The sequence below is a fragment of the Patagioenas fasciata genome, chromosome Z, assembly GCF_037038585.1.
Source record: "Patagioenas fasciata isolate bPatFas1 chromosome Z, bPatFas1.hap1, whole genome shotgun sequence".
In the NCBI taxonomy this organism is placed as follows: Eukaryota; Metazoa; Chordata; class Aves; order Columbiformes; family Columbidae; genus Patagioenas; species Patagioenas fasciata.
Genome location: NC_092560.1, coordinates 24,128,780 through 24,148,298, shown reverse-complemented (window position 1 = coordinate 24,148,298; position 19,519 = coordinate 24,128,780). Strand labels below are relative to the sequence as shown.

General features: G+C 38.8%; 1 protein-coding gene across 3 annotated transcripts in view; it reads right to left on the bottom strand.

Moving 5' to 3' along the window:
* The window catches only part of GLDC (glycine decarboxylase), a 69,014-nt gene that overhangs the window by 16,125 nt on the left and 33,370 nt on the right, over nucleotides 1-19,519 (bottom strand). For all 3 annotated transcript variants that reach the window (XM_065860673.2, XM_065860672.2, XM_071802542.1), the window contains 13 exons: nucleotides 13,868-14,032; nucleotides 11,053-11,130; nucleotides 10,189-10,336; nucleotides 9,736-9,932; nucleotides 8,398-8,494; nucleotides 7,362-7,467; nucleotides 6,158-6,297; nucleotides 5,342-5,422; nucleotides 4,687-4,784; nucleotides 4,115-4,199; nucleotides 3,981-4,022; nucleotides 2,849-2,991; nucleotides 1,874-1,949 (listed from right to left, as the gene is read on the bottom strand). In XM_065860673.2, coding sequence (XP_065716745.1) covers nucleotides 1,874-1,949; nucleotides 2,849-2,991; nucleotides 3,981-4,022; nucleotides 4,115-4,199; nucleotides 4,687-4,784; nucleotides 5,342-5,422; nucleotides 6,158-6,297; nucleotides 7,362-7,467; nucleotides 8,398-8,494; nucleotides 9,736-9,932; nucleotides 10,189-10,336; nucleotides 11,053-11,130; nucleotides 13,868-14,032 — 1,456 coding nt within the window. The remainder of the gene's footprint in view (nucleotides 1-1,873; nucleotides 1,950-2,848; nucleotides 2,992-3,980; nucleotides 4,023-4,114; nucleotides 4,200-4,686; nucleotides 4,785-5,341; nucleotides 5,423-6,157; nucleotides 6,298-7,361; nucleotides 7,468-8,397; nucleotides 8,495-9,735; nucleotides 9,933-10,188; nucleotides 10,337-11,052; nucleotides 11,131-13,867; nucleotides 14,033-19,519) is intronic.

Here is a 19,519-nt window from a genome sequence, read left to right as displayed (position 1 = left end):
CAAAGTGGAGGGATACTCCTTGAAACACGCCAGAACCAGCAAGACAATCTCCCCATCTTTGTATCTCAAGGTGTGGCCAGTCCATCATCACCAAGGAGTTGGTGTACAACATTGAAGCATTTTGCACAGACCATGTGTACTGGATGTCATACAGATCTGTGGAGATTTGCTTGTTGTCCAGGTCACTGTAGAGCACCTCCACCACTACTAGTTCTCTTAGATACTGAACACCTTCCTCAGCAGGGGTTCATTTGTCTCAGTAATTGACAAGATCACCCTTGAAAGGACACCTCACACTCAATAGCCATCACCTCCAGAGGCTGCAAATTGTCAGCTCTCTTCTGATTCCTTTGCTGACTTCCTGGTTCTTAGTGAGGAATCGAAGCTGCTGGGCCTCTCTATCCTCAGTTCCTGACTATCCCCTACAGCATTGCAGCATTTGAGCAACAGGCAGCAATATGCCTGCATGACTGGTAGCTGTAATTTTTCTGCATATCTCGAAGCTTGCTTACAGTGAGCGACGGGATGGTTTCTGCCTCTTGGATGACTTGTATCACTTCCTCCTTACTTTGCCCTGCTGCTGTGCTGGTGCTAGACAGTGGCCCAACAGGCACAGGCTAAGCCCCAAAACAGTGCTAGGCACTGCTGGGTCTTACTGGGCCAGGCAAGGCACACTTCCATCACCAGTGTGCCAACTGAATTGGATTTCATGTCTGTTCAGGTGTAAAATCCCAGGTTACAGGAGGTCATAAGAGCCCTATGCACCTGCTTAAACCCTCATACAGAGCCTGTCACCCAGGGATCAGTTGCCTCAGGGCACATTTCTCTGTCAGCTCAACAACAAGTTGTTTACTCTTATGCCAGGATCAAACAAGGTTCCACACACCCAACAACAAGCCAACAATGTTAGATAATAGGATCAAACATCTGATGTAAGGATGTACCACAACCTCAGGAGCCCATTCAACAAACCTGGACACATCAACCCCAGGGGAGAAGAGGGAGGTGTAATCCCTTGTTCTGCACAAGGTAGCTCATGCAGCACAGGAATGGCATCATAGCCATACCAAAATGTTTCCAGCCACACTAAAACAAATTGATAAGCAGCACAGCAAACAGCAAGAGCCAAAAGCAGCTATTAAAGACTCCTGACTAAAAAGAATGACAGTTTACCAGGGAAAACAAAAGCTGCATGCACAAGCAAAGCAAGAAGAGGAATTCATTAATTACTTCCCATGGCCAGGCGGATGTCCAGCCACTTCCTGGAAAGCAGGGCCTCACCACATGTAATGGCTGCTTAGGAAGAAAAATGTCATAACCATGACTTTTCCTGTTTTGTTCTCCTTTAGCTGAGCATTTATTGGTGAGCATGTCATTATACAGCACAAAACATCCCTTTGGTCAGTTTGGGTCAGTTGTCCCAGCTGTGTCTCTCCCAGCCTCTTGCCCACCCCCAGTCTAGTCCGTGGGAGGAGGCATGGGGGGAGGCAGGGCAGAAGGGGAAAGAGAGAAAGCCTTGGCATTATGCAAACAATAGTCAAAATATCCCTGTGTTATCAGCCCCATTTTGATCACAAATCCAGAACACAGCACCATGTGGGCTGCCATGGAGAACTTTATTTAACTCCATCCCAGACAGCCTCAGTACAATCACCCTTTGAAGGAAATCCTCCTTCCTCATTCCCACCCTCTGCAAAGTAAAGAAACACTCTTAGTATGGTTCCTGTGACCCATAAGGGAAGTAGGGAATACTGAAAGCTTGTCACAGATGAGGATACACAACCTAGTTTCTCTCTAGGTGAGTCCTAGTTGCTGAATCAGCTCTTTCCACTTCCCAACCAAAGTTCTTCCTCACACGATGGTTGACACTTACAGTTCTATGACGTTCTCCTTTTGCATTTAAATAAGCTTTGATTGCAGCCAAACCAGCATACTCTCCTTGGGCTCCACTGTAAAAGGAACACAAACCCTCTTACATAAACCCATAAACCAGAAAGTGCCAGCTCTCTACTAAAACTTTAAAATTTTCCAGCCCTAATACTTCTCTATTGCTTCAGGCAAGTGTCAGCAAATTAAAAGAAGCACATCCCATGGACTAAATTACAAATGCATAAGCATTAATTAATAGCTCTTACCTCTTTTGCAAGATGAAAAAGTTGCGCCATTTTATGTGCTGATGCTACTATGTTAAATCCTTTCGGTGGCTGAATTGAGCCCCATTTTGACTACATGCTTGACTACAGACAGGCAAACTTATACTGAAATGCATAGCAAAGTGTACACAGTGAAACTTTCCATGACATCATAAGTATCAGAGTAAGTCCTTGGTGCTCATTTTGTATCAAAACTACTAACAGACATAAACGGGCTGCAGTACTACTCACTCAGCTCTGCTTTATTTATTTCAGTGAGCATGCAGATCCTAGGCATTCTTCAGTCAAACCTAGGATTACCTAGTCACCAAATATCAGTTTTAACAATCATATAGTTTCCAGATTATACAGCTTATTCCTATTTCATCTTTAATTGTAGCTAGCAGGAAGAATGAATAACATCACCATTTTAAGCAAACAATGGTGGAGAAAACAGCTTTCATAGAAAGGAAAACATAGGAAAAAAGATTAAAATAATGGAAAAGACCAAATCACTAAAATTTTAGAAAATACAAATAAAATAGGGTTCTGCAGTTTTGAAAACACAAATCTTGTTTTCATAAGCTTCCATTCAAGCCTTCTCTTTATCAAATTTGATTTTATAAACTTCTTCCATTTTTTGGCTTGCACATTTGCTTTAGAGATAAGTTTTTGGAATCCTGTTAAGGAGCAAATGTTCAGAAAAAATTTCTTACCTGTTTGGTTGGAAGGAGATTTTGTCATAGCCAGTAATTTCACACAGGTCCTTTTCTAAATCCTTGAAAAGTTGCTGATACCCTTCAGCTTGATCCAGAGGCACAAAAGGGTGGATGTTGGCAAATTCTTTCCATGAAATGGGCTATTCATTAAAAAAACGCATGTGCTGTAACAAAAAATTCTGCAGACAACTCTATTTTGTTGTTGAACTCTATGAAGTAAAGACACTGCTCTGTGCTCAAATAAAAAATCAAATATTTCTTGTGCAGCAAAGGCAAGTTCCCAACTAATTGTGGTTTCCACTAACATTTTATTTTATTAATAACATTCAGAAGATGCTTAAAATCCCTACTTTCTCCTCCTAGGTCACCTACCCTTGTGTAGAGCTGTGGGATCACAGGGCAAACAGAGAGGGGTCATGTGGAATAGTACGTAACTCTGTTTGCTTCACACAGTTTTGTTTCTATTGATTTTAATTAGAAGGGAATATAAAGGACAGAAATCAGTGAAGGGAGAAGACAGAGAAAAGGAAATGAGAGAAAGGGAACAAAGGAAACCTAGGGAAAGATCAAAGTGAGAAACTGATAGGAAGAGAGCAGAGGAAGATCATTCCGAGTCAAAAAGTCGTTGAGTACCCAAACAGCCTGGCGAAGACTCTGTTTTATTTGCCACCAGCTAGAAAAATGAAGATATCTGGAGTGTCCAGCTCCTCACCGGGCAAAAAAAGAGTGCTATCCTAAAAACCAGCAAATTGACAAAAAAAGCACGAATTGCCAGTCCCACCTGATTTCGTATACCTGAAGATTTGACTCTTAGATTTGTAAAACGGACAGATATTAAGTGCCGCAACACCACATGAGGGAACAGGACTGTGATACCTAATTCCAAAAACTGTTTTCAGTTTTTCAGAACGGAGTCTTCAAAGCCACCCTCTCTCCTGCTGCTGTTACGCTCCTACTGTGCTTTTCAGTTTTCTTCCTAGCAGAAAAGGGAGCTGAATGACTTTAGCTACTTCTGAAACTGCCTGCTCAGCAGAAGTACTAGACCAAATGCAGTCTTTACTTCTCTGCCATGACACTGGCTAGGTAGTTTACTCATGTGGGTAAATAAGACAGCATTAGTTCAACTTACTGTAAGTTCAGCTGAACTATTGAGCTTCATTGTGCAGGACCCCTAAGAATACAAACACATTTTGTCAGTATTTATTACAATATATAAATGTGTATCTAAGCACCTAATTTTTTCTCTTTTTGGTAAATACCTACCAAAGGAATCATGCTGTGAACAAGGGAAATATCTTTGTTTTCTAATCTTTTCATGTACCGCACGATATTTGTCTCAGAGTGATAGCTGGAGAACACAAAAGCAGATTAGCTATACCAGCTGGTTGATCTGTCCTCTAACAGGAAATACTATAAAAAATAATTAAGGCTGAGGATACTTTTCAGTATATACTAGGTACTTCTTTCCAAATCAGTACTTTATGCTTGGTAACAGTAATGTAGATGAAAAATGCCCATTATAATTTGCTCAGAAATGCTATCAGTAAATATGTAATATAAGGGCTCTAGTAAGTCTGCTTCTACTATGTCCTCAAATAATAGCCTGTACAATGTTGCAGATTAATGGAAAAACATAACGCCCATGTAACCATGAGTGTTGCTTTGCTCATTTAAATCGTGAAAGATATCTAAAAATGCTACCAAATAGATTATTTCAGAATAATGAGTGACTCTGTGACAGCTATAAAACTGTAGCAGCTGACTCTAGTTCCACTTTTCAAATGAGATACTTTCACATTCCATTAAAATATCAAATATATAGCAGTTTCACAAACCTGTTGAAAACCTGATGTGTCAAGAATTTAGAAGTTCTCTTAAATGGGGTGCCAAGGATCCCTTTGGTTTCCTCGCCCATACCCTCAGCAATTAACTCCTTTGACACAAAGAAACACAAAATCAAATACTTTATGAGAAATTTCTCTTTTCACAGTCAATTTCCATCAGAACTAGCTTATAGTACCAGCTTACAACAAGATTTAATCAGCTCTTTGTGTAAAAAACCCTGTTTATCAGCATACATACCTGTATATATCTAGCACGACAACAGCATTATATTAAAACTGGGTACAGATGTCCCAGTAGTTCACATCTTCCAAGTATTGCTGCTAATTACTAAGGACATGCAAGAAAAATTCCAGTGGGAGAGAAATAATGGACTACCCTGTTTAAACCTTACAAAATAAATAACAACCAAAGTGTAAGGTTTTCAAGCTGACCGAAAGGATTAGTGTCACAATCAGAAAATGGCATTACTTAAGTTACAAAAATCATTGTTATCTTATACTGCCTCTTTCTTTAAGGAAGGATCTGAAATTCTCAGTATTTCACAGATGGTCTTCATACACTTACTGTCCCATGAACAGTTTTGCTTTTCACTGAACTTCTGAAACATTCAGATAATTTAATCCCTTTCATGTATTGTCTACTTACAGCTGATGATTCGCAACCAAAAATCCATAATATGTCATCTAGGTCTTTCTCATTTACAGTTTCATCAAGTGATACTCCAAGCTATAGATAAAAGCAACAGTAATTACTCCGAGCTCTTAATTACAGGGATATTTATTTGTTCTGGTCAAGAAAAAATATTCTAGACACAGTGGAGGACAAAGAAAATCAGCCTCCCCAACAATATGTAAATGTAATTTCATTTTATGTAATAGATACATAAAATTTACATAAAATCGTCCAATTCCTACCTTTCCGCTGCTAAACTACCCAAGCCACGTGGCTCACAAAAGCTTAGTGAACTCACTTGTAATATTTCTAAGTGTTTTCCATTTAAAAAGAAATTGGCCAATTTTGCTAGACCACTCCCTCCCCCCATCTGATTTTACAGAACATATGAGATTTTGCAGAAAGTCCTTATTGCCTACCAAAATGTGGCTTATATTTCAATCTGTCTTTAAAAACTGCCACAGGATTTGGATTCTGGAAATCATGTATTTGATCATTAGGTTCTAAAGTCTCTCCACACTCTAGTCCTTATTGGTATAGTGAACATGAAACAATTAGAAAATCTTTTTAAACAGGCATAAAATGAATATAGAATGTTAGTTCTGGAAGTTCAGTACCTTACTTAACAACCTCACACTCTATATTATCTTTATAAATTGACTGATAGATTTCAGCAAATTACAAGAAGTCTAAAATAATTTTATTCTGTTTAGCACATCTAATAGCTAGAAACTGAATGCAGAAAAAGCCATGCTACAGAATTTCTGAAAGGTTTAGGGAGTTGCTTACTCTGCCATCACTATAAATGCGAAAATTTATCTTTCTCAGTGCTGCCCTATCCAAAACCTCTTTGACTGAGCATCCACACGTGATCATCAAGGTATCAAAGAACAGATCATGATGTAGTTTATGACCAGCTCGCCTGAGACCTATAAAAAACAGTAAGTTAATTCTATTAGCTGCATACTGTATTGTTTGTTTACACAGTACTTGCATAACAAGATTATTGATCTCGTAAGTAAATGCTTTTACGTAATGCAAAACGTTCTCCTTGTGTACACACCAGCAAAATCACTAGCTTTTTTGTGAAATGTCACTGTGCACGAAAAGCAACTAAATTTAGATATAGACCTAATGAATAATGCACATTAAGTCTAGGGAAGACTAATCTGATACATGACATATGTAATATACACTATAGCAGAACTGGCAGATAAATGCAATAAGGACAAAATGTGGAAAGAAAAGTTTTATTATATCAATGGATACTAAATGTCATGGAGTTTGCCATAACAAACTTCAGAGCTCTAGTGCTTTTCACTGCAGCAAAAGGTCTTCCAGCTAAGCTGGCAAATAAAGCATGGATAACTGTGGCAATTGGTTCCCAGCATTCCAGTTCTGCATAGCGCCTTCTGACAGCAATGAAAGTCATGCCAGTGGAAAAAACCTACCAGACCACATAGCCCAGATGCAATTATTATTTACTGCTACAGATTCTGTGCTTTTGGTTAGCTGTTAAGCTTTGGGATTCCAAGTGTTCATAGCAGGTGTGATATTCCACCCAACTTAACTGAAACATCGATAATTCTTTAATCTCATTTATTACTTATTTTTGCTATGTTATTAACACTCTGCAGATTTCTGTCCGTAAACTAGGATGGTCCAGTAAGTGAAACAGAGAGCTTGCAGCTGGAAAATAGCATTTGACTCTCATCAACTAGAGACTCACTGTGTAGACTTCTGTTATTTTCCCAAGGAAACCGAAGTAACACTTGCAAGCTCGTATCACACAGATGTCTAATTTTTCGATGTAATTGTCAGAAGTACACAAAAACTTTATCTATGAACTTTGTACTTAAATGTTCTCTTGAGAGCTGAGAGAGATAAAACACATCAGCTGGCAAAAAAAACCCTGTGAGTTTATTTAAGAAGATGTATTATTTAAGTAGGTGTAAGGATTTAAGAACAGTTTCTGCAAATGTTAAATACTCACCTTCAGCCAAGATTAGAGTAGCATTGTGTACTCTTCTTGCAATATGCCTTAATCCATCAGACCCGTGGTAGACACCAAACATGGCTGCCATGTTAGCAAGAAGTGCCTAGGATCCAAATACAATTTAGCACATTATTATTAAAAGTAGTAGTACTATTAATTATTAATAGTATTAATGTGATGATAACCACAACAGCATGTTAGTTTAGTGGAATGCTTCTTTAGCACCCACGGACAACCACATATATTCAGCTGATGTTATACTTTATTATGTGTTGCGTACAAAATAAAAGGTGAGAAAGGCAAAACACTTCAATGAAACCATAAGCACTGATTATGAATTCAATGCCCTTTGAAATGTAACTGTGTCAGTAATGAACACAAACTTAAATTCAACTATTGCAACAAAGATATCTGAAGACTCTCAAGTAAAGCCAGTCATTGCTTAGGATTGATACAAACCACTTACGGAATATCTATGAATACTAAGTAATTAAGCTCTTTTTAACATTAATAATCCCTCCTAAGAATCTGGCACAAAATTAAGAGCAGGATTAAAGCACTGATAAGAGCAGAAAAAAATTACAAACTTCTCTGGCTGAAGGTCTGTGGAGGCATGCTGAAGATAACTATTTTGGATTATTATTTACTTAATCATGGTGTTTTCCTGTAAAGACAGTTCTTTGGCGAGGTACTATTTTTGCATCAAATAATACAGATGAAAATACAAGTTGTGAAAATGTGTAGAAGTAGTTTAAGAATTTTTAAATGGATTTATTTGCCTTGAGTAGGTGATTTCACATCATTAGAATTCCCTTCCATTTTATTAGGAAATCTATCTCATTCATAACACACATAGCACTACTCACTGGTATTCATATTATGAGAAAGATGGACTCATGATATTGCGCGAATTCAGGGCTGAAATATTAACTCTCAAAAGTAAAGCTAACTCAAATTACTACAATGCAAGGACTATAATCTTATGGTTTAACTTGTTCCTTTCTACAGCTGAAAATAAAGCATGACAAGTTACCTGTGCTGTGCAGATGTTGCTTGTAGCTTTATCCCTCCTGATATGCTGCTCTCGTGTTTGCAAAGCAAGTCTATAAACTTCCTTTCCATTTGCATCTCTGTGTCACAAATGAAAACGTTGCTACCATTACTTTAAAATTACAGAAATTTAGCAGATTAGGCTCTATGCATGCTAACCTGAAACTAGCTATCTATCCTCAGAGACAGACAGGTGTTGGAGAGAATAAAGCGTAAATCAGGACAGAAGAATGAGACTCAAGGGGCAATGGGCACAGACTGAAACACAGGAGGTTCTTCCTGAACACCAGGAAAGACCTTTTTTTCTGTGAGGATGACCAAGGACTACCATAGGTTATCCAGAGAAATTGTGGAGTCTCCAGCCTCGGATATCTTCAAAAGCCATCTGGACATGGCCCAGGGCAACTGGCTTTAGGTCACCTTGCTTAAGCAAGGGGGTTAGACCAGATGATTTCCAGTGATCCCTTCCAATCTCAACCATTCTGTGGCCAAAAACCATGACCTTGGTAAATAGAATTACTGTTCTTTTGTAAAAGATTGTACAAGACTTCTGATCAAAAATCCGAATTGGGGATGAGACTTCAGAACTATGAGTAATGCCTGAGGATACCTTTAAAATAAGCAAGATGATTAAAAATACATTTGAAAGAGTATTACTATACAAATGAAAATTTCTAAGCTTATTGATGACTGTTAATGTCATTAGCTACGTTGTTACTGAAGTACCTCTAAATACCTTCTGTGTCAAAGATATGCAGTCTTTCCAATAACAATTACTTTGCGTTTCTACTATTTTCAAACATCTTGTCAAAGTTCAAAATGTCACCAATAACTGTGAGATGTAAATTTTTGCACACTGTTTCTCTGTTTTGTTTAAGCTTGACTAAAACGTGAACTCGATTAAGTTCTTGTTGATTATTTGGGAAGTTCACTGTATTTTCTACTTCTATTTATGTTTTTAATGACTCAAAGTCAGAAAAAAAGGTATAGCAGTACAGAATAAGCAGAATAATTTAGCTTGCAAAGTTCTTTCAGTTCATCCTCTCATTCATCACAGTTCTCTCTGCCATTTAAGCTATATTCTCATCCCATATTGCAGCAAGCACTATAGACAGTTCACAGCTTCATTCCACACAAATGCAGTTCTTTAAGCTTGCTTCCTAAAACTGGAAGGCAACATTTATTCTTTGAGTTTTACAGAAAAAAAGATGTTTGGTACAACACCATCGTCAGTTGTTTTTCATAAAGGATGCCCAAGGTGGTCAAAATGCATTTTATTTAGATTTTCCCTGCAGACATTAACAGCGAAGGGAGCCCTTACCTTGTAACGCCCACCATTCTGCCCGGCATCATTCTCACTAGATTCTCCTTAACAGCAAAGAATGCTGCATGGGGTCCCCCATAGTAGAGCGGCACACCGAACCTCTGGGAGTTACCCAGGACAACATCTACCCCAAACTCTCCAGGAGGCTTCAGGATACAGAGAGCCAGAAGATCAGTAGCACAGCAGGCAAGACTCTGAGAACAGAAGTGCACAGAGCAGTCAGCCTCTTCTGAAGGAATGGTGTTTGCATGGGAGCTAAGCTGGAGCAAGATATGGCTTCAAGCAGTTCCATGTCACTAGCACAGAGCTGAGGCGCAATGGCTGTAATGGTTACCAACTGCAAGGAGCTGAAGAGTAATACTTTAGACAGTGTCTCATGTAATACTTAGTTTCTATGACTATGGCTGTTTGATGCATCAGACTGAAACCTGTGAGACCAATGGAATTTACCCCATTCTGATGAGCTCTTTCAACAAGTTCAGAGAAGTCTTCCACCTTCCCTTCAGTGTCTGGATACTGAAATAATACTCCACTGACATCCTTTCCACTGAAATCCATCTCATTGGGTAATTTGAGTTCAGTAATAACACCTGTATAACTGTAAAACATGCAGAAGACCACATATTAATAAAACATGCAGAAGACAACATATTCAAACCACTGCCTGTCTTGCAGTGACACTTGATATGTTGTGTTCATAGACTTATACATGACATCTTTCTTTAACACACAGAGGCTTCAATCTGCTTTGCACACTAAACATTGAGAAAGTTTAATGTCATGGTATATAGTACAGAAGAATAATTATATTTGATACTGTCATGAGAGATATGGAACAAAGCAGAGCAGAAGATGCATAAGCTACTTGATGGCAACATTTGCTGCTTTAGCATGTTTGACAACCAAGTCACATTTTTAGAAAATGGCTCATTTAAACTGTATACTTAAAATGGATTTAGCTTTCATTAAAAGAGAAGTTTTGCTCTTTAGTATAATACATTTTCTAGTTAAAAAAATTACCAGACTGAATTCAATAACCAAATGTATATACTTGTGCAAACAACTTAAGGAGATTAAATATTTTCTTTTTATCAGACATTTAGTGTCTTTTTAAAAAAATCTTTAATTACTTTGCAATTGTATTTGAATCAAAAAGCGGAAGCAATGCCAAATGTTAATAGATTTCTGCTTTTATTTTGCAAAGAATGCATCATCCTATATTCCAAAAACATTAGGTATAGGGTGAAGAGGCACAGATGAAAAATGATCCAATGTAAGTGAAAAGATATGGTGGAAAATGGAGAGAAACATTACTTTGCTCTAGTTTGGACCACTGCTATAGTTTGAGGGTGGCATCGGGAATCTACATAGAACTTCCTTCTTTTGTTGTGTCTGTTAAAAAGAAAAGGAAAAAAGAAAGGTTACATATTAAGAATATATTGTTTTCCATGAAAACAAAATGAATTTGCTTTCTACATGTGAGTTTACCTAAGTTAAAAGGCAGTTGTAAATTTTGGTTATCATAACTAAAGACTGAATGAAGGTTCTGGACCTTTTAAAATAAGAAAATGCATTTCAGACACACAAATGAGATCCATACGTGACAAAAATTAAAAGAGACTATGAAACAGAACAAGAAGCCAAGTTAAGAAGCTGCAGGAATGCCTCCACAAACACATACTCTTTGAAAGGAATGCAGCTGTGTTCTTTACTGCAGATTTTCAGTGTTGCCCTGGATAACCAAATATGAGCCATCACAGTAGTAAAATAGAGACTAAGACAACTGCCTAGCTCTCTCTGTTAAACATTATTTTATGTCAGACTGATGCTTTGAACAACTGTATAGTTACAACACAGTCTCTGTCACCTTCATTAATCTCTCAGATTTCACTTTATTTGCAGATCCTGTTCAAATGCTCTCATAATAGAGATCCCTGAAAGTAAATTTGTATATTTCAGTCACAGTTTCACATTTAGCAACCTAAGACCGACATACTTCACTGTCTTTCAAAGCTCCTTTTAACTGCTAATGGAAAAAAACAATTCACGTCTTCCGTGTTCACGGACACAAAAGGTTCATGACACAGACTGTTAGGCTTTGCAACAAAAGCTCCCCGGCACCCCCCCAGAGAGGCAATGGCAAGTGAGGGAACCAAAATAACACCCTGTCCATGCTGCTCCCAGGGCCACCACAGGAGATACCAGCCCACCAGTGACCCGTCTCCACAGCACAGAGGAGCACAAGGGCCGCAAGCCATGTTGGAACTCAGATTAATTAACCAACCCTGACAGACACACTGTCTGGGTCCCCCTGGAAAGAAGACATTATGGGATGCAGGAAAAAGGCATTTTGGGATTGCAAGGGCTTATTATGAGATGTTTAGAGGAAAAGGGATACAGTTAAGTGGTTCTGGGAGGACCAAGTGTAAGAAAATACAGTCGTAAGGGGATAAACAGGGCAAGTCATATATGAATAGTTGCTGGTTGATACATTTGAATCCAATTAGTGCAGCCTGTCCTCTCTTGTTCTTAAATTCCTTTCTGATTATTTTCATGGCTGAGGGGCTCTGTATTCGGGGTGTGGTGTGCATGGCTGTCTGGGTGCCAGAAACTGGAGTCATGCCACAGAGCATCCACATGTCCGAGTCCATGGTGCAGCAACTGGAGTGACTGGAGTGAGTGGACTTCAGTGCCACCAACTGGAGCAGCACCTCAGCCACAGAGGCCCCTGTGTCTGTGTTGGTAGCAGCTGGAACAGGTAAGACTCTCTCCAGTTGGTTAGTGGGAGCCCTGAACTACACACAGAACTCCAGGAGTGGCCTCAACAGTGCTGAGGAGAGGGCAAGGGTCACCTCCATTAACCTGCTAGCAGCACTCCTCCTAATGCAGGCTAGGATATCGTTCACCTTCTTTGCCACCAGAGCACATTGCTGGCTTGTGTTCAACTTGGTATCCTCCAGGACCCAAAGGCCTTTCCTGCCAAGCTGCTTTCCAGCGTGTCAGCCCCCATCATATACCTTGTATGCCTGGGTTTGTTCCCGCCCAGGTGCAGAACTTTGCACTTCCCCTTAACGACCTTCGTGAGGTTCCTGTCAGCCCATTTTTCCAGCCTGAAAAGGATCCTTTGAATGGGAGCATGACCCTCTACTGTTCCAGCTGCTTCTCCCAGTTTTGTGTCATCAGCAAGCTTGCTGATGATACACTCTGCCCCATCATCCAGATCATTAATTGGACCCTGTGTGGAGCATGGGATATGCCATTAATAACTGGCCCCCAACTAGACTTCATGTCACTGATCATCGCCCTTTGGGCCCAGCCATTCGGCCAGTTTTCAATCCACCTGACTCACCTCATCCAGCCCATACTTCTTCAGCTTCTCTGTGAGGACTTAAGGGAGACCATCAATGTAGACAACACCTACTGTTCTCGCCTCACCTACCAAGCCAGCCACTTCATTGTAGGAAGTTATCAGTTTGGTCAAGCATGACTTCCCTTGTGTGAATCCATGCTGGCGACTCCTGATGACTTTCTTGCCCTTCACATGCCTGGAAATGGTTTCCAGGACTAGCAGTTCTTCCACCATCTTCTGGGGGATTGAAGTGAGTCTGACTGGCTTGTAGTTCCCTGCACCCTCATTCCTGCCCTTCATGAAGACAGGAGTGACAACTGCTTTCCTCCAGTGCTGAGGCACCTCTCCCAGTCACCATGATTGTTCAGAGACAATCAAGAGTAACCCCACAATGACATCAGACAGCTGCCTCAGCACTCATGCATGGGTGCATCACATCAGAGCCCATGGACTCACGTACGTCAAATTTGTTTAAGTGTTCTCTAACCTGACCCTCCTCCAGCAGGGCTAAGTCTTCCTTGCTCTAGAATTCCCCCCTGGTCTCTAGGTCCTTAGGTTTCTTAAGGCCTTAGATGTCTGAATTAAACATTTACATCAACACTGGCAACTTCTCTGGGGGCTCAATAACATGGGCTATAGTTGTGTAGTGTTCTGTTCACAGTGAAAAGGCCACACTCAACTTCAACCCACTCACCTATCCATGCTTACAGAAAGTGAAATGCTTTTCAAACTCCAAAATTCCTTCCTGCTGTGATTTAACCACACATTTAAACATAGTACCTGTGGCATAACTGCATGGCTTCTGCAGCAGCTGTCCCCTCATCCAGCAAAGATGCATTAGCCACATCCATTCCTGTGATATCGCACACCATAGTTTGGTAATTTAGCAGGCTCTCCAACCTGCCCTGGGAAACCTCAGGTTGGTAAGGAGTATACTGTGTAACCCTGTAAGAAAAGAAGTCCGAGTTTGGATCTAGGAAACCAAATGTGTAAGAGAGTTATGCCAATATGTAACTGAACTGCGTCATAGGAAAATAAATTGTAAAGCATAATTCACTAACATGGAAATTCATTAGAAAACAGTTATTTTTGGATGGCTGTAATTTCTTACTGTCCTGGAAGCCTGAAAATATTTTCTCTTCTGGTATTGACTTGGCTTTTTACAGAAGAATTCTATTTCTCCATTTTGAAAAGAGAAATTACTTTTAAAGCAGAGGTGTGAGTGCACCTTGGAGAAGGGGAAGGGAAGTAGGCACTGAGTGTGGGAGAACTGAGTCAATTGACAATATCCAAGTGAGAATGCTTAGTTCAATCACATTTAGGTATTGCCATTATCTTTCAATAATGTTTCTGAAGCCCTTTGCTTGCAAAATCTTCTCCACTCTTATGCAAAGAAAGGCACTCAGCATTTCATAGCATCAAGCTCAGAAATATGCAGCTTCTTGTGAAATGACAGTTTCCGTCTATGTTAATGAAGGGAAGTGAGATTGATGTGAGTTTATCTGTTGTCACTTGGAGAACAAAAGAGTACAGGCAATATAAGCAATTCCTTAGAAAAGGCAACAATCTAAGAGATTCACTTCATTCTAACAGTCCAGAAAAAGCAGCATGGGTCCAGAGATCAGACTCTCCTCTCACTGCTGGAAATTTGGGTACTGGGTTCCACGGTGGTTCAGGACAGACCTTGCGCCAGTTTGAGTTCAGAGCACTGGCCAGAAAAAAGTGATAAGTGGGAACACTAACAGCCTCTGTTTTCTGTCAATGGAAGAAAAGAAGTTCGTCTCCTGAAACGGGGTAGTAAGCCCTAGACTTTTGAAAAATGCTATAATCTTTAAAGACAGACTGAAGTATTTGGAAGCTCAATTCATGTAAAGTCAACAAAAGGTCAGCAAAAAAAGACTTTTAAAGAACAAGCTGCAAAACCTGTGGTACAGAGCAAGATAAGAGAATAAATCAAATAGTAATGGAAGAGAGAAAGTAGGAAAAAGGTCCTGAAGAATGGAAGAGCTAGAAAGAACACAATAAGTGAACTCAAAGTATAATATATAATGTCAATGTATTTACTGTTGTGCTGGTTTGACTGAAAATGAGTTAATTTTCTTCATGGAGTTAGAAACCTTCCTTTTTCATAGCTAGCACAGTCATTATTTGGACTTAGTTTCAGAACAAAAGATAACACCCCAGGACAGAGTTAATGTTTCTAATTGCTCTGATCTGAGAGCCAAGGACACTCTGAGCGCTCTGCCCACAGGCGTGAGGCATCAAGGAAGGGAGGCATGGATGGGGCAGAGCTGACTGACATCCAGACTGATCAATCAGAGTTTTCCATCCCATTAGCATCATGCTTCATACTGTAGGATAGTTGGGATCTTCCGGTTGCTCTTTTGCTTCTTGGCTTTCTTCACTCATTTTGTTAGAGCCAGGGGCGTTCTTTTTGGGACATTTAATATGTCCTTTTGCCATTCTGCCATTTTGCAGAGACCTCTGGGCCTTTCTGCCTTTTTCCTCTCTCCAGAATCAGCTGTTGGGACCAGGTGCTGCTTCCTGGGACTGGCTACTCCATGTGGATGGAGATCACGAGGAAGTGCATTGAGTATCTTTTATTTTAAGTTATATATATATATATATATATATACACATATATGTGTGTGTGTATTTACTAGTTGTGTATTAGTATTTTGTTATTTTATTAAACTGTGTTTATCTCAATTCAAGTTTCTCCCTTCCCTTTGATTTGCTCCCCTATTTGGGTACAGGTGGGGAGGAGGGGGTGAGTGAGCAGCTATCATGGTTGTATTACTAGCTTGGGTTAAACCACAACAGCTGTCTATTTAAATTATACATCTGCTCAAATTTCTCACATATACTATTCATTACAGTGACAGAAATCAATAGCTATGTATCAAATTATATAAATATATATGATTTTCCTGAATATTGAAGGTTTTTCCTTCCTCTAAGCCAAGTCTCACAATAAACTACTTATCATCATGTAGCTGACCGCATAGTTCACAAGAAAGTCCATGTCCTAGGCTGCATGCAACATTGCTTATCTCAACATTTTTTTTTTTTCCTCCATGGCTGTTAAACTCAGTTTTCAATTTGTCAGCTAAACTTTCAATCTGGGACTATGCAGATTTGTTTTCTTTATGGTCCCCCTGCCCACTTAGTTCTCACCAATAAAAAGTTATTCCCAACTCCTTTGCATGAACAAAGAGTTTCCTCGCTTAATAAGAGAAACTCCTTTGTACTTGAAGTTAACAGTCTTAATTTCTCATTTTATTTCAGCTAAAGGCCTTATTTTGCATTGTAGCTTTATTGTCCATCTCAACAAAAACATTGTCTCATTAAACCGTTACTAATTAGGGACTGATGCAAAATCGGTAGGGAAAAAATCAGTAGTAGAGAAACAAAACTGCACATTAAACTTGGATGCAAATTTTGCTAAAGGACACTAAAGCTGTCGCTGCTCATGTGGTGCAAAATTCTCTATTTTGTTTATAAAGACAAAGCATCTTTCTTAAGATGTGAGTAATGTTCACAACTTCTTACTTCATGAGAACCCCCTTTCTTAAGATTTGATCTTACATAATTAGAGATAGACTTTGCAATGAATGCTTGAATGCTTCAAAGCAGACCACTCTAATCAGCTACCCAGAAATCCATTAAAAAAGCCTCAAGAATTTCCACTCAGTTTATGCTCAAATGATTTTTAAATGAAGTTTTTATATTGTATAATATAAATAAAGAAAACTATTCTTAAACTGCTACCAAGTAGCTGCTAATTTGATGGTTCCCTTGAATAACCTTGATCCTACCCCACACAGTTGGGACAGTACACTATACTACAGAAGAGAATTAACGAAGCTTTGTGATTTTGATGCTATGCTTTTGAATGGTAAAACCAAACCAATTTAGGAGAGGATGGAAAAAATTCAACCACAAAATCTTGAATTCCAGCATTACCGCAAATTACGGTGCATGAACTTGAACAGCTGTACCGGTAAAGATACCTTTTATAACATAAAAACATTTATTTAAACACTTTCAATTATTATTATTATTTAGAAGGTTGTTCAGTACTGTTTAAGTACCTAAAACTTCTAAAATACTAATTTTACCTCACAATTTCTTCAACTGAAATAGCTGATTTTCGTCTTCACTCTCACTTCTGCCTGAATCTACACTACATGTTAAGTGACTTTTAAAAGTAATTTAAAAGTAAAATCTTTAAAAGTAATTTCTAAAGTAAACTTTTACAAAAATCAAATCTCCAAAAAGTACGCTGTCACTCATTTAAAAACCTCCTCTCTTCTGCTTAGGTTTGTTCAAGTGGCTCTTCTGCACATAATTCAAGTCCAGTACCAAGGACATTAAAATGAAAAGGAAGAATTACCGTCATGGGGAGGAACACAACTATGAACTCCCTCTTGTTCAATCAATCCAGAGAAAAATACCATCTCCACTCAGTTTCTGTTCTGACCAGAGGTACTTCTGCAGACAAATACTCTCAAGCTAATTAAGACAGACAGGTCATGACATAAAAGAAACCTTCCATGAGAAGTTGAGCCAGTGCCTAACATTCAGGAGTTTAGTAGTAAGTGGCTGCAGTTTTTGTAGCTTTTATAACTCTCTGCTTTAGTTCAGTGTTTCACATTTTGCCTTACCTTACTCTCAAAAATATTTGTATGAATACCAATTTAAGATACTGATGAGGGTTTGAAAAGATGCTGAAGTAAAAATGTGTCCCTAGAGCAAATCAAACCAGCAACAACAGACAGGTACCAAAGCAAGAGGCATCTAAGAAAGCATGCTTTCAGCCAAAAGCTAGGCCATTCATCAAAACACCTGGCTTATGAAAGAGCAAAAGCTTTTGTACTTAGGAGTTGGGTTTGTTCTAGGTTTAGCAACAAAACAGACTATACATAAACTGCAAGAGAAACAATTATGGATTCCTCATACTAAGTTAGCTCCTGCTTCCACACAAAGATTCAGAAAACTCCATTACTGAGCAACATTCAATGAACTAGTTCTTGATTATTATTTATAAGTGTACAGTCAATAAGATCTAAGACTAAGCCTAATTTACTTCTTAATATACAGTAGCTTCTAGCAAAACGGTTCACCAGACATCTTCCTTAGTGATTTTTTCTATACTTTGATTGAATCTCTGAGAAGCTTATGTGTTCATAATCAACACAATACTTTTATCATGTTATAAATTATGTTCTTGTAGTTTTAGACATCTGCAAGACTAATCTCATGCAATGGCAGACCTAGAACTGATTTGTATTTCCAGTCCCAAAATAAATCCTTCTGCCTGCATTTTAGAGTTGAGATGTTCTAAGGATAAAGTAAATTACACGCTCGCCTGCTATTATTTGTTTGCACAAAACAGGCTACTATTTTTGCTAATATCAACTAAGGAGTGTATGGAAAATACTTCTAAGACTTTCACCCATGTTATCATGGAATCGTTAGTCACAGCTTGCTAGGAACAAAGAAGTGTTAGCAGACAGTAACCAAAACCAAAAGGAAATCAAGTATCAAAAATAAGAGATACCTATGCTCTAACTTCTGCAACTAAGTCAAAACCCTAGCATAGGAGACTGGAATTTAACTGCAGCATTTCAGGTCCACGACAGAAATTTCTCTTCTTTTTCTCTAACTTTCAATCAAAGTGTTCTTTGGTTAAAAAGTTATCTGAAAAAAATCTACCCCAAGTGTTTTGAAATAGCTTCTTTGACACAGAAGTGGTTACAATAAGATTCAGACTTTAAAGGATGCCTGTGCTTCTCTAAAGCTACCAGTACAAGAAATTCCTAAATGCTGACACTCCAGACACTTTAGTGCATAGTTTCAGCCAGATGGTTTTATCTCACAGTAATTATTCAGCTTTTATTGTGAACAGAAATATTATACGTAACTGTCCAAAGGCTTCAAAAATTTTGAAACTCCAACAGTGTTGAGTATTTTCTCAACAGAATCTGGTATTTGGGAAGACTTTTGTGGTAATCTTCTAAATAAAGCAGTGTGGATCAGTGGTCTCATTTTCAGCCAAACTTACATTGTGTGCCTAACAGTTTCCTCCTGAAATCTACCCCTTTGCTTCCTGCCTTCTGGTAGCAAGCCTAAGTGTCCTAAATTCCATAGTCCTTCACTTCTGTGTTCACAGACTTCTATGAACAATCTTTTATAAACTCCCATTGCATTCCAATGCAAGCCTTGCTCTAACGAATGCCCAGCAATGAGAAACTACGAGTCATGATGCACAATTAAGCATAAACAATAAAACTGCACTTGCAGCATTCCCTTGAAGCTGCAACGTGAAATGTGTTGGCATGGAAAGCGTTACACCCACAGTAGATATAAGGAGAAACTTGGTTTCTTAAACAGCTTCCATAAGATCCGTATAGTTAAAAAGCTTACTTT